The sequence below is a fragment of the Labrus mixtus genome, chromosome 24, assembly GCF_963584025.1.
Source record: "Labrus mixtus chromosome 24, fLabMix1.1, whole genome shotgun sequence".
NCBI lineage: Eukaryota > Metazoa > Chordata > Actinopteri > Labriformes > Labridae > Labrus > Labrus mixtus.
Genome location: NC_083635.1, coordinates 6,853,665 through 6,867,850, shown reverse-complemented (window position 1 = coordinate 6,867,850; position 14,186 = coordinate 6,853,665). Strand labels below are relative to the sequence as shown.

Genomic DNA, 14,186 nt, shown 5'->3' with positions numbered 1-14,186 from the left:
GCGCCAATTATCTGTGTCAAATTAAAAGTCCTGTCAATATTCTCGCTTATCTTTTGGGATGATTAACAGTAATACAGCTCGTAACTTCGAGTCCGATTAATTAAGTGTTGAATGAAGGAACGTACACTTTATAGACCAAGCGTCCTTTCAGGGTATCTCACTCGCTTTTTGTATTTTTAACTTGTTTACATCGAAGCGCACCGAAGAAAAGGTGAGTAGCTTCTTTTTATGAGAGGAGAGTTTAAATTCACTTCCTCTGTTCCTGAGCTTTAACCATGCAGATATGTTATAAGTATGTATCTATGTGTGTGTATGCGCACTGTAAATGGGAGTTTGTTATTGTTTTGGTCGTGCTCTTTGTTCACATCTGTCAAATTCATCGTGAAATAAATATTTGACGAGAAGCTAATTGCTCATTTGAGTGTGTGACGTCATTGCTCGCATGTTTTGATTTTAATAAAAATGGCTGCATTAAAATCTAACCTTTTTTTGCAGCGGAATTTCAATTATTGTCGGTTTTTGTGGTCACCAAACTAGGATTTTGCAACACTTACATATTTATTATTTATTAGCACACATTTAAGAATACATCAAAATAGGATTAACAAACAAAAACATAAAAGGTGTGTCAGGGAAAAATCAACTAAACAAATCACATTACACAATTTAAATATAAACACATGTACAGTAACCTATACACGTATTCACACACACAATGTTAACCCTCTATCAGATAAATGAAACAGGCATTCATCTATTAAAAATGGAGTGAGTTGATGGAAAAAAAATATATATATATATATTTTATTTATGCAAAAGTTTGACCTCGTGGATTCATTTGTACCCCACGATATCTGATGGAAAACGGACCGTGTTTGGTTTTATAAAAAGGAAGATTTTTATTTTATTTGTCAATTTTATTTCATTAAAAAAAAAAACAATAAAATTAAGAAAAACAAACAAACATAAAATCTCAAATTTTGAATGAAAAGGAGCAGAAAGAAGATTAATCTTATAATATGTGCCCCTCTTTTACAAAACATTAATTAAAACAAAACAGAACAATTTGAAGATTGTGGTAGAATATGAATGAATCTGGGAATTCAGTAAAAAAAAATAAAAAAATGCTGAAATGATGATTACATAAAGATTTAAGTACATCAAGAAGCTGAAATTAATAATATATTTTAACTTTTTTTTTAAATCAGGTTTACTCAGCCCTAAAACAAAACATTGGTCTCCGTGTTTCATTCATCATTTTCCTTCTGATTCTTATTACGCAACTATCTCACAACTGGTTTCGCAGCTTTTTTGGGGGGATTTCATGCCATTTCTCTCCCGATCAGCTGATGCAGCCAGGTGAACTGCAGACGGATGGATGAATGGCTGAGGCTGGATGGCTGCTTTTCTAGTCTAGTGGAGGATTTGCCGCTCGTCTCACATTACACCGCTGCTCTTCATCTTCCTGTCTCCCTCCGTCGCGATCGCTCCCCCTCGGCCTGTGAGCGGATGAATGCCGAAGCCTGGGATTTTATCATCGCCCAAAGGACTCCATGTCTTTCTTGGTAAGAGTGTCACGCTGCATGGTTTGTGTTTTTTTTTTTTTTTTTGCTGTATGCCTCCGTGCGTGCCAGATTGTGACCTAGGTGATCGTCACGAATCTGTGGGCTCCTGCTGAAGCCTCTGGCGGGATATTGCAAATTCAACCAGTCATTATAGAGTATAAAATATTCTTTATTTAGGATAGAGATTCACTTAAGTAATAATAATGTTGATCACTTTGTATTTTTATTATTATTTTAGCTTTCAAATATTCCATATTTAATTCAAAGTGTTATTTATTTATGGGCTCAAATCGATGGGAAATGGTGTTTATTAGAGTTACCTGTCTAATTATCTATGGAGCTATTATCTTGCTCAATTGGGAGGCATCAGCTGCCTCTTATCATCACTCTGACTCTCTCTCTCTCTGCTCACCACTTCCGATAAAAAGCTCTCTAAGTGCCCCCCCCCCCCCCTCCCCACGGCTCACATTCCCCGATGCTCGCTTCTCTGCCTCATCCCGGTCATCCTCCCCCCTGAGGCAGTGTATCACCATCCATCTCAGTGTCTCCTTCTCCACTCCTCCTTCTCCCATCGGGCATGTCTCACCTGTGTGCTCCTGCCTCCTCCTCCCCCCTCCCCCCCTCCCCTTCCACCAGGACTGTTCCTGCATCTCCCACGCTCAGGTCCAGCCCTTGGACCTAGAGGAGCGCTATGAGGACACCAGCCACCAGTTCCTGGTCAGTAGCCAAGACACTGTCAGCATGAAGACAGGCGTCACACTGATGCTCTCCCATCATTTCATCTCTGTTCATTTATCATCGTCTGAAGGTGCTTAACCCCTCCCTCCCTCAGACCTCTAAAAGTCAGTCACTTGCTGAATTGCATTGCAGCAGCCTTTCACATTTAAAGGGGTACTCCATCAACTTTATCGTCCATAACTTTAAGAGAGAGACAGGTTTAAACAAAGATGTCTTTTTTTTTTTGTTGTGCAGCAGAGGTGAAGGTCTCAAGATCCCAAAAAAAAACAACAGACGCTAAAACTCCCATCATGCAACTGGAGTTTCTTTTTTAGGTCACATTAAAGTCAGATTTCAAGAATCAAGTCGCATCATTGTGAGACTAAAGTAAGATTACGTGATGTATTACAAAGAATAAATTAACAGTAGTGAGAAAAATATTTAGCCTTTACCCTAAAAGTGAATATTTAGGTAATAATACAATAATTCATATTTATTTATTAAATCGTGTTCATGGAACAATAAGCACACTAAACTTACTTGATCTTGATGACCGAGAGGTGCACACACCTGGATATTTTAACAGTCGCTCAGAGCCGTCTTTGTAGTTTGAGCCGGTAACCATGGTAGCAGGTAACACACTGTGACGTCTGCGTTATTTGACAGAGTAATGAATAGTTTTAAAATATCCAGCATGGGAAACAGTTCGATATTACAATGACTCTAAATGAAAGTATGATTGACGTCATGCCAGTTGTTGTTCCTAAAGCAGTACTTAATATTAAATGATGATGTCTATGATCATCGCCCCCCTTGGTAATGCACACAAACTGCTGGGACAGTATGGTTTTACTTTAAACAAATAAAACACATTTAGATGGTGTGTTTAAAAAAAAGAAGCTTTATCAGAGACAGCTGATAAAGTGTGACGCTGAAAGAGAACCATACACTGACCTGTCCCGACAACATGTCTGCATCACTACAACTGAAAACTGCAAGCCTCTCCTCCCGCTTCCTGTGGCGTCCATTCCCCCCCTTGAACACACCTAAACCATCACAAAGGGGTTATTGTGGGGCAGAAAGTCTGTTTAGTACAGTTGCACAATATTTTATTAGGACCCAAGATTTAGTCGATATAGGGTCCTAATAATCAGAATCAAATTTAAAGTGACAGCGCATCTTTACATGTTCAAGTTTCTCATAATGCACATAGAATTGTATTTATTTATCTTGTGAATTACTTTTCTTCAAGATAAACTGGTAATATAAATGTGTTGTATGTATGGGTGTGCGTCCCGGCAGAGCTGTGACGGTTCTCAATACACTCTGCAAGGGCCAGCGGGAGGCGATGACATCACAGGACTGTCAGCGGTGCCCGCCCACTACCAGCTGCTGTCTGAGCTCGGTGAGAACCAGTTGGATCGTTACAGCGATCAAGGCAGTCGCAAACAATAAAATTTAGCATAGTTTCCAAATGTATGATTTCAAAAAGTAAATGAAGACTTACCCGTTCTACAGGGAGGGGCTTCAATAACCTGAGCCAGGTGAACATGGCGCGACACATCCCTACTGGCCAGCTGGTTGCCGTCAAGCAAACCAACCTGGACGAGTGCACCGAGGAGGAGCTGGTGCAGCTCATGGTGAGCTTATTTAGACGAACACTTTAGTGTATTAGACACACAATCAACTCATAGCTGCTCTCTCTCTCTCTCTCTCTCTCTCTCTAGAACGAGGTTCTGCTGTCCCGGCTGTTCCGTCACACCAACCTGCTGACGTCTCGCCTGGTCTTCAGCTCCTGCTGCCAGCTCTGGGTCCTCACACCGCTCATGGCTTATGGTCAGCCACCGCCCACCGCCACGCCTCACTCACTTTTTATGTTTTGTCCTTTAGAATCCTTAAAAAATAACAACAGCCAAGAGCTTAAAAAAAATGCACTCCTAAAATTTCAAATAAATCACTGTGTCCTTTCCCTCTCATTTTCAAGGCTCTGCAGACACCTTACTAAGAACATACTTCCCAGATGGAATGAGTGAATCCCTGATAGCGTACCTGCTGTATGGTGTTCTGAAGGCGTTGGAATACCTGCACCAGATGGGCTACGTGCACCGGTCAGTGGGAACACAGGAGATACTATTGCAAATATTTTGACTTCGTGAATGTGTCTGTCACTTTCCCTTTTCTTGTCAGCGGGTTGAAGGCCAGTCACATCCTGCTGTCCGGCGAGGGGCGTGTCTACCTCTCAGGGCTGCACAGCATTTACAGTATGATGCGCGAGGGGAAGAGGATGAGGGCCGTGTTTGACATGCCCCATCACAGCCCGGCCCTGCTGCCCTGGCTGAGCCCTGAGCTGCTGCGACAGGTCTGATACTTCACTTCATCGCGGTAGAAGCTCAACAGCTGCTCTACTCCCAGCCTTATTCTAACATTTCATGGTGTTGCTCCCAGTAGGACCTGCATGGATACGGAGTGAAGTCTGATATCTACAGTTTAGGTATTGTGGCCTGTGAGCTGGTCAGCGGCAGGGTGCCCTTCCAGGATATGCCCCCCACTCAGGTTATTAAAAAACGCTTTCATCAAAACCACTAATAAGAATTTTTACTTATCTTTTTTTTTTTTTGTTGCAAAAATGTTTTTCATTGTCGTCCCCAGATGCTGCTCCAGAAGCTCCGGGGCTCCCACTGCTGCCTCCTGGACGTCGCTCCCTTCCCGCTCGGCGAGCTCGGGGGGCTGAAGGTGTCGCGGTCCGGCGTGGACTCCGGCATCGGGGAGAGCGTGGCCACGGGGAGCCTTACGCACAGCGCCACCGCTCCCCCCGCCGATCGACCCCAGAGCCCCGCGCCCAAAAACCACTCGGTCACCCTGCACAACCTGGTGCAGCTGTGTCTGCAGCAGCAGCCTGAGCGCAGGTACTCTAACAGTAAAGTTTGTTTTGTTGTTGTTTTTTTTAACAGCTGATCTGATGTGAAGTTGATGAAAATGTTTTTTCCTGCTTTTGTCTTCAACAGACCGTCAGCATCTTCACTGTTGACCCATGCCTTCTTCAAGCAGGTGGGTCCTCCCCCTCTCTCTGCGGGAGTCAAGATAGTAGTTTTGCTGCACTCACTCGCACTCTCTATCTTTCCCCCCTCTCTCTTTCTCTCTCCCCCCTCTCTCTCTCCCCGATCGCTCTCTCTCTTTCTCTCTCCCCCCCCTCTCTCTTTCTCTCCCCCCCCTCTCTCGCCCCCCTCTCTCTTTCTCTCTCCCCCCTCTCTCTTTCTCGCTCGCTCTCTCCCCCGCTCTCCCTCTCTCTTTCTCCCTCCTCTCTCTCTCTCTCTCAGCAATATTTTGAATAAATGAAAAGTTAAATAAAAACAGGTCGGAAATATACTCGGGCGGCCGTAAATTTAAATGGGCGGCCCAGGTAAATTTTCATGTTGTGCCATATGATATCACATATTATATCATATATCATAACTTATCATATTATATTATATCATATCATATCATATCGTACTATATATCATATCATATATCATATTATATGATGGATAAATGGCCACTCTTCTTCCAGAGGAGAAAAATTAAAATAGAGTTTGTCGAGTGTTTGAACTGTGTTGTTCTGTGACAGGTGAAGAGGCACACCAGAGACTCCTTCCTCAGCCTCATGTACCCAGCAGCGCCCCTCACCAGCCTGGACGACCTCCCGGTATCCTGCCCCCCCACCCCGTCCTGCCACCCTCTGACATCCACCCCCACAGATCCCGCTGAGGGGGTGTGGGACTTCTCCTAACCCCAAATCCTCCATCACTCCAAATACTGACTAGCAAGCCAAACACGAGACAATCAAAACAGAGCAATGAGGCCAAATTCTACTGTGCTTTTATTTTGTAGTATTCACTCTCTGAGCCTTTTTTTTTTTTTTTTAAGTAGTTTTTGTAGTTTTTTTTTTAAATATGTTTGTCGGATACATATGTGGAGTAACGTTGGAGCAGCTGACAGGACTGTGAAAGTGCTGTATCAAAAAGCTGCTCTGATCATAGTCTAAAGGTCATGATAAGAATTTGTTTCAGAATAAAAGCCTGGTTGACCGATAATCAAGCGCTTCCGAACAGCAACTACGAGTTAAAGAAAAAAAAAGTCCACATGGTTAAAAACAGCTGTTGTTATTTTGTGTGCCTGTAGTCGCAGTTCTTCTCCTTTAAAGTATTTACAGGAAAAAAGTGACTTTGGAAATAAATCAAAATCCAACAAAAAGTGAAACCTCGATAGGTACTGCAGACTAATCTCTGAAGAGTGAGAGACTGTGTAACGGTGTTTTTTTCCCTTTTTTAAGTGTTATGTTGTATTCATACTGTGAATAGTGAATGCTGTGAGCGTAGTTACGTCACCTATGTGCATATATATTCATCTTTATAATCAAACTAAGGATGCAAAGGAGGGGAAAACAGAAGATATTTGAACATAAAAACCTGCTACACATATTTTGAATTTAGTGTCTTACCCTTTTTTTTATGTTAAGATATAACTCTTACTCTTAACGGGAAAAACAGAATCTGCCTTAGAATTAAAATGTTTGAAATGTTTATTGAGTATCAAAGTAATTATATAAACTAGTTATAGTTGTTTGTACATTTATGAATACAGGAAATACAGGAACAGCTAATCACTATTTTGGCGTCTTTTATCTGCTCCACTTTTCAGAAAATGTTCCCTTTGTGACATCACAAAGGGCAGTAACCCCTCCCCCAGGTGGGTGACACTCCCACAGCTAGGTGTTTGTTCTGTCCTCTGAGTCTGCCTTCTCACCGTAAACAATAGGACATGGGAGCGAGAAATCCCCAAGCCCTTCCAGAAAGGGGGCGTGGTCAAACATAGCTAATTTACATATTTAAAGCTACAGCGACAGAAACAGCCTGTTCTGAGCAGGGCTGAAATAGAGGGGTTTATAGACATGATCAAATACAGGATCAGAGTGGATTTAGAACAAGAAACTAGAGCTATTAGAGGAGCTCTGAGACTTATTTAAACTAGTTGAAATTTAAAATAATGTGTGACCTTTAACAATATTTTGCTTCCTCTTCACCTTTTCATATGTATGCTAAGCTTTGTAAAAACAAAGCAAGATTAGGCCTCTGATTAATACATGTATTCACTATGATACATATTATGTATTTAAATTAGATTCAAACTCAAGTTTATAATACTGTAATGATACTGTTGCTGTGTGTTTGAACATATATGCACATAGTGTTTATGTTTAGACATTTTACAAAGTGTTCTCATATCTTTGCCTCGACACAAAAAAGACAATGTGTAAACTTGACTCCTGAAAGAAGCACATTAACAATCCTGTCTGTGTTCATGTAGGGGTTAGAACCCCTCTGTAGATCAACCCCCCTTTCCTTAATCGTAAGTTATTCAACAAAAAAATAGATTTCTACTGTGCTGTACAAACACTTCTCCAACAATGCCTTTTTGGTTTGAATGAAAGCTGCATTGTGAATATGGTGATCTGTGTAACTGTGATTAAGTGTATGAGAACTGTGATCTGCAGTTCATGACAAAACATGGTAGCTGTATGAGCCTTATCTATATATATATACACCTATTATAAATGAAATAAATGTACATACACATTTTTATTTCTAAACTTCCTGCTGGTTTTATTGTTTTTTTTAAATAGATTTATTTTGATTAAAAAGTGTTAAATGTGTTCAACAGCAGTCCTCGATCTGAAATAGTTCCAAATGGCACACTTTGACTTTCTGATTCCAACCCCTTGAAAAGATTTTTTACTTTTTGAAGAAGCAGCTTATTTGGAATAAAGACTCTCCAAAAAAATAACAATTTCTGAAATGTGTACCTTTAAATAATAATTATCCAAGTATTAGCGAGATATGGAAAACATTGCTGTGATCCCATATAGCCGGTTATTGAAGTATGACGTTGTTAAGCCCTCTTCTCTTAAAAACAAATAGTTCAATTAAACTTCTTTGCCTTTCAATAAATAATTGTATAGTTCTCTTTCATGTTCTGACATTTGTGCATACCCATGGTGAGTATTTAATAATCCAGGATTAATCCTGAAATGTAAACAGGGCAACAGAAACGTATTAAAATCCATATTTGCTAAAGTGTGCGTAAAAATAACCCAAAAGGGCTTTTCTGCTATTTGGAGAACAGCGCAACATGTAAGTATTGTTCCTTTTAAATATGATGACACAAATATCTATTCATAAAATATATTTTTTTTTTAATTTGAATCCACCTTTTAATTTCAAACATCTAAAAAGTAACAGTTCAAGAGGCCATTAGAAAGGTGATTTCTTTTATTACATTCTTTTTCCCTCTATACATAGATATATGTGTGTGTGTGTGTGTGTGTGTGTTCTAGATATGTACAATCACATGATGAAATTATGTGGTTACATGATGGATTCAAACAAACAACAGAAGGGTGATTACATGGGTAGAATAAAATACAGGTTTGGGGGGGGGGGGTCAGCATCAGCACAGTCTTTAAGGTGTGGAGAACTGAGAGTTAGTTCAAACGTTTCAGTCACAGCTTAGAAACCAGATATGTAGCTTTTCACTGTTCAGGGGAAACCACTGAATTCTCACACAGAGAAGAAGACAGTCGCATGTAGTTCAGATGTTTGTATGAACGTGTTGGATCTGTCGTAAAAAGAAGAAAAGCAGAGGAGACTTTTCCTAATGAGGGGGCGGGGCCAAAAACCCAGAGAGCTTAAACAGTGACAGGTTTGGGGGGGGGGGGTCTCAGCTAATTACATGACTGAGACTTTGCAACCTGTCAACTGATGTGAAGAGTCATTAAAATAAAAAATAAAAAACACTTAAAATCAGTGCTTGTGGTTAACAGGGTTAACAATAGTATGATGTCATAGGTCAGAGTTAAAATCTCATCATTTGATCTCACACTAAGACAACGAGCTTCTCTCGGTTCCAGAGACGGTCCTGTGCGTTCAAAGTTACAGTTTTAGTCAAAAAATTATTTGCCTCCTGATTTTCCTCTTTCTATAAAAGAGATTTTTTTCTGTCCAGTCAAAGTTCTGTATTTGTACGTCCTGGTTTCCTCTAGCTGGAAATGTGTTGTTTTTTTAAAAAAAGGATGGAACAATCGTCTTGTAGCAGTGCCGACAGATTTCATACATAACGTACCCCTCAGTTCTGACCTGGCACCGCCGCCACACTGCCTGCAACAACACGCTCCCTGTTAGGAGGAGCCGTCCTGGCTCTGTCTGATGTCCGCTACGCTCTCGGGAACCCTCGCCACGACGCCCTCCAAGGACTTGGTCAGACAGATCTGGCAACCCAAACGAGACCTGTGGGGGGAGGGGGGGGGGAGTCAAATATTCAGTCTTTGTTTTTTACATGAACATCTCACGATCAAAAGTGCAAAATTGAGCCTGACCTGAATTCACACGACCCACAGTGCCCCTCTGCCTCTGGTGCTGAAGGTCAGGTATTTACTCATTCACTCAAAAGAGCATGAGTCCTCCTCAAACTAAACATTGTTCCAGACACGTTTGAAATGAATTTGAAATAAAGTTTCAATTAACCAGAAGCCTGATTTAATCATTTCCTCTTTGGCCCTTATTAAAAACTGGACAAATATGGGCCACTGGTGGCGCAGTGGTTAGTGTGCACGCCCCATGTGTGGAGGCTGTAGTCCTCCAAACGGGCGGCCCAGGTTCAAATCCCGCCTAGGGCTCCTTTCCTGCATGTCATTCCCCACTCTCTCTCTTTCCCTGATTTCCAACTCTATCCACTGTCCTATCTCTACATTAAAGGCACAAAATACCCAAAAATAAATCTTAAAGAAAAAAAAATGGACAAATATGTGAATTTTGTGTTGTTCTTTTTTTACACCCCCCAGTTTGTGTGTTTGGGTCACTTACGTGTCAGTCAAGCCGTAGGCTAAGTCTAGCATGTCCATCTCCTCGTCTGTGACCGGCCCCAGCTGTTTGTAGACGTCCTCGTCAAAGATCAGATGGCATGTGGAGCAAGCCAGGGTGCCCTCACACGCTCCTGAAACCAGCAACACACACACACTTATAACCTATCTGATGGATGAGATACCGCTCAGTATCTGTGTGTGTGTGTGTGTGTGTGTGTGTGTGTGTGTGTGTGTGTGTGTCCACCTACCAAAGCCATCAAAGTCGAGGTCTTCATTAATGACAACATCTAGCAGGGAGTCTCCCGGCGAGCCCTTCACTGAGATCTTCTCCCCGTCTCTGTTGATGAAGTTGATCGTCACCTTGTTGTCCGACCTGAGACGCCACACACACACAGAACACACTTTTTAGTTCACCTTAGAAATAAACAAATGTGTGTATCTTGAGACAAGCTGGAGTCCGTAATGAAACACAATAAATGGACTCCGGCGCTTTTTACGCAGCTAAACGACAACAAGCAGGTTTGAAGCCTCAACAGAAAATGTACACAACATCAGTAACATCAAATTAAAGACATGAACTATTCAAAAGCTGATGATCCATCATGGCAGACTTTGAAGGTCCAAGATGTTTTTTTTTTTGTTGTAGAGCAAAATGAGCTGGACCTGTGTGTCCAACTTCAAGTCGCATGGCCTTTCAAAATAAAGTTTTGTTTCCTTAATTACAGCGCCACCATCTGGCCAATTGGGGTCATCTTTTAAGGGAAGCTAATGCACATCTTTTACAGTTGTTGACAATTATTATTATAACTATATTCACACAACAACAGTAGGTTAACCCCTTCATGGCTGGTACATATTTGTAATCTGTAACTACAGGCAGGCGCCGACTGATGCTGCCCTCTAGTGGCCATTACTTATCACAGCACACCGCTCAGCCAAACATGTAAGCGTGTGCATGTTCTGCAAATATTACAATCAACCAGTTAACTCTTAAATTACACCAGCTTTTTATTAAACTTCATTAGTATGAAGTTGTGTGCTGCAACAAGTCAATATTAAAACAAGTATTCAAGAAAATATTGAATCAAATAATTGGATTTGATGGATCTGACAAGTGTGAGAAAGTTTGCAGTCAAAGCACAATATGCAGGAAACGAGAGGTGGTGCATTTCTATAGTTAACGCTTTTCAAATTGTAGATTTACTAAATGTTGTTTTCTCAGTTTGAGTTCCCGATGAAAGGACTAAATGAACAATATGTGCTGTACATGAATGAAGGGCTCTATTGTAAGATGGCAGCTTACACAAATAAGGGTGTAATAATGTGTGGTATCGTAACGTCAACGTTAAGAAGTCACTCTTCATAATGCATTTTAAAACCAGAGTTACTTTCTGTCATCTTAAGAAAATGAAGACATTGCATTTCAACGTTTGTTCGTTGTGCAGGAGTGGACAAATCCTGTCTGTCCTCATTTTTCAGGACTCGGGATAAACATTCTTCATCTGATTAGCCACGCTGATAAAGTAACTATTTCACTGCAGTGCGCTGGGAATACCATTAAGGGCCGAACTGTTTCCAGTGTGATAAAACTACACAAGGCTGTGCAAACTCTCAGGATAAGTGAATTCAAAGCGATGAAAAGAGGTCTCCTTTGGTTCTTCTGAGATCGCCTTAACCACACAATGAAAACACCAAATGTAATTATCTCTGCTGCTTCTGATGAGTGAACGACTCTGATTCATGAAAAGTGTAATCAACGATGCTGTCATGCATTATTCTGTTCTGCCGCCGCCTAAACTTCAGAGATCTGAACCTATGGATTTCTCATTTCCACTGCACACTTCATAACAAACTCAATGACCCTTCTGAAATCTCAGCACCAGTGTGACCCCTTTGTAATCCGCTTTACAAAATATGTCAATCATAACCCGTTTATCCATACCCTCCCATGAGCCTTTAAGACAACAACAACAACAAAAACCAGCCAAAGAAGCAGAAATATCCGCCCTGAAGCGTCGATCACCAGGGTGGACTTTTTAGAAACGGACAGTCATGTGAGGGTCAGGGCCGGTGTTTGTGAGTCTAAGGCCGGTCCAGCACATCAAACCTTCACCCTGAGTAACAAAGTCCCTGAGAAGCCTGACCTTGATCAGAGCCTTGCACCTGAACAGAAGGATGGATCCAAGTGTTAGCCTTGTGGAGAGGAGGAGAAAAAAAAAAAAAAAAAAAAGAGGTAATTTTTAGCCTCTTACAAGGATCAGCAATCCTTCTCCAAGAAGTTTAACATCAAAAAAGTGTTGCTATTACGTCACCAAGATGAGTTTTTACACTCTGATCACGTTGGGATAAGAAAGTTTGAGTGTTTCTTTAACCATTACCACCCCTGTGTGTTCCCTTTGTTGACTCTAGATAACTTATCTTTTTAAAAAAAGAACAGCCCAAACCCAAAATGTAGTTGGACAAATCAAGCCTCATTCAGTTATTCATGCGGAGTCTTGGCTTTTTACCTACATGGGATTAAGAGTAACCTTTATACAGCTATATTTATATATTTAACAGCTGCCAGCCAGGTGTGACCACATGGCCTCCCTCACAGGTGACCCTTGACATCATTATGAAATAAAAGTGACTTTTAACTACCTGTCCTTACAAGACCCCGGGTGGACTTTCATGCAGTGTTGGATAAAGAAATGCTTCTTACCTTAGAGACTGTGTTCCGGTGGTGAAGCTCCTGTGACCGCTCAGCCAGGTGCTGGAAGTGACAGCCGCCGTCATCCGGGTATTTTCTCGTAGCCTTAAATGAGCCAGTCTTCTTAAAGCTGTTACCAAAGCCATTTCAAGTTCAGGTGGTAAATGCCCCCAATAAACTATCAAGCACACACGCTGGGTTACACAGTCCAATTCTGTCGAGGTCGTTGCTTCACGAACGAACACAGATAGTTCGCCTTAGCCGAGCGAGCGAGCGAACTAGCCGAACTAGCTTGTTTTATGTACAAGAAGTCACTTTGTCACTGTCACGTTCATTGCGTAACGTAAAACACACAGGAAGTGTCAGCTGTCTGAGGTAACAAAATATTTACCTCCTTCGCTCTTGATAAATACCTGCAGGAGATAGAGTAAGCAGTTACTATCGGTTGTAATCACACCACATAACTTTATGCGGTCAAATAGCAAATGTGACGGTCCTCCTCCTCCGCTGTACTTCCTGGCATGGAAAACAACACGACATCCGGTGGTGACTTCAAAATAAAAGCTGCAGCAACCAAACCCGTGCAACTTTACAGACATTTTCCGTACACCGTGCGATGAATCTAGTTTAGATATGAAGGTAATGTTTATGTTTTTTTTCGGATTCACGCGTTTTTGCAGTATCGAAAAGCGTTTACTTTAAAAAAGAATAACAAGAAAACTAAATTAGGTGAAGGCTCAGATACAAAGGCAAGACCATGTCGTGCCAGTACATACCATTTAGTTAAAAAATAGGTAATTTCTTTGACTTACTTGTATAGTCATAACCACTTGCATCCAAACAGAGTTTCAAATTAACTTAATTTCCAACATTGGGACATCACTTTTATTTTGAAAGTCCAGCTGTTGTTTACTTGTTATTGTACGCTTCCGTGATGTCGCCAATTGAAAAAGAGGTGTGCCCAGTACACGTGCATGAGGACGTTAGCCAATCAGAGAGTCAGTGAGAGTGTGTGTTCGTTTTGTCCCACAGCGTCAGCCGGCAGATTGAATAAGAGTCTCTCTCTCTCTCTATGGGAGGGTTCACATCAGCAGACTAACATAACCCCGCCGTGTCACCGAGTATTAAAACCGAAACACACAAGTGTTGCTCAATCACACACTTTCACGATTGGGACGAAATTTCTCCTGCAAAACAGAAAAGGGAACTTTAAGCAAACAACCCTTAAATGATTTTGTCACGAGAGCAACAACTTTAATAAACAATAAAGAAATGAAATATATTGCTCATGGTTATTCATTCAGCCTATGTTACTGCA

General features: G+C 41.3%; 2 protein-coding genes across 6 annotated transcripts; one reads left to right on the top strand and one right to left on the bottom strand.

Annotated features, from left to right (window-relative positions):
- Positions 1 to 48: 48 nt before the first annotated feature.
- On the top strand, positions 49 to 7,914 carry stradb (STE20 related adaptor beta). 5 transcript variants are annotated; one of them, XM_061032600.1, is made up of 12 exons: positions 49 to 211; positions 1,347 to 1,565; positions 2,202 to 2,282; positions 3,585 to 3,687; positions 3,801 to 3,922; positions 4,010 to 4,118; positions 4,267 to 4,390; positions 4,470 to 4,641; positions 4,731 to 4,835; positions 4,932 to 5,188; positions 5,288 to 5,330; positions 5,890 to 7,914. In XM_061032600.1, the coding sequence occupies exons 2-12, from the start codon at positions 1,554 to 1,556 to the stop codon at positions 6,049 to 6,051; spliced, it is 1,290 nt and encodes a 429-aa protein (XP_060888583.1). In that variant the 5' UTR covers positions 49 to 211; positions 1,347 to 1,553; the 3' UTR covers positions 6,052 to 7,914. The 5 variants fall into 5 exon arrangements, with proteins under 5 accessions (XP_060888583.1, XP_060888584.1, XP_060888585.1 ...); XM_061032601.1 differs by having other exon boundaries at positions 49 to 215; positions 1,307 to 1,565; XM_061032602.1 differs by lacking the exon at positions 49 to 211 and having other exon boundaries at positions 1,244 to 1,565; positions 2,229 to 2,282.
- A 1,457-nt stretch (positions 7,915 to 9,371) lies between these two features.
- LOC132959515 (adrenodoxin-like) lies at positions 9,372 to 13,372 on the bottom strand. Its single transcript, XM_061032589.1, has 4 exons — positions 12,881 to 13,372; positions 10,428 to 10,552; positions 10,181 to 10,310; positions 9,372 to 9,604 (listed from the first exon to the last, which is right to left on the bottom strand). The coding sequence occupies exons 1-4, from the start codon at positions 13,012 to 13,014 to the stop codon at positions 9,496 to 9,498; spliced, it is 498 nt and encodes a 165-aa protein (XP_060888572.1). The 5' UTR covers positions 13,015 to 13,372; the 3' UTR covers positions 9,372 to 9,495.
- Between the last annotated feature and the right edge of the window lie 814 nt (positions 13,373 to 14,186).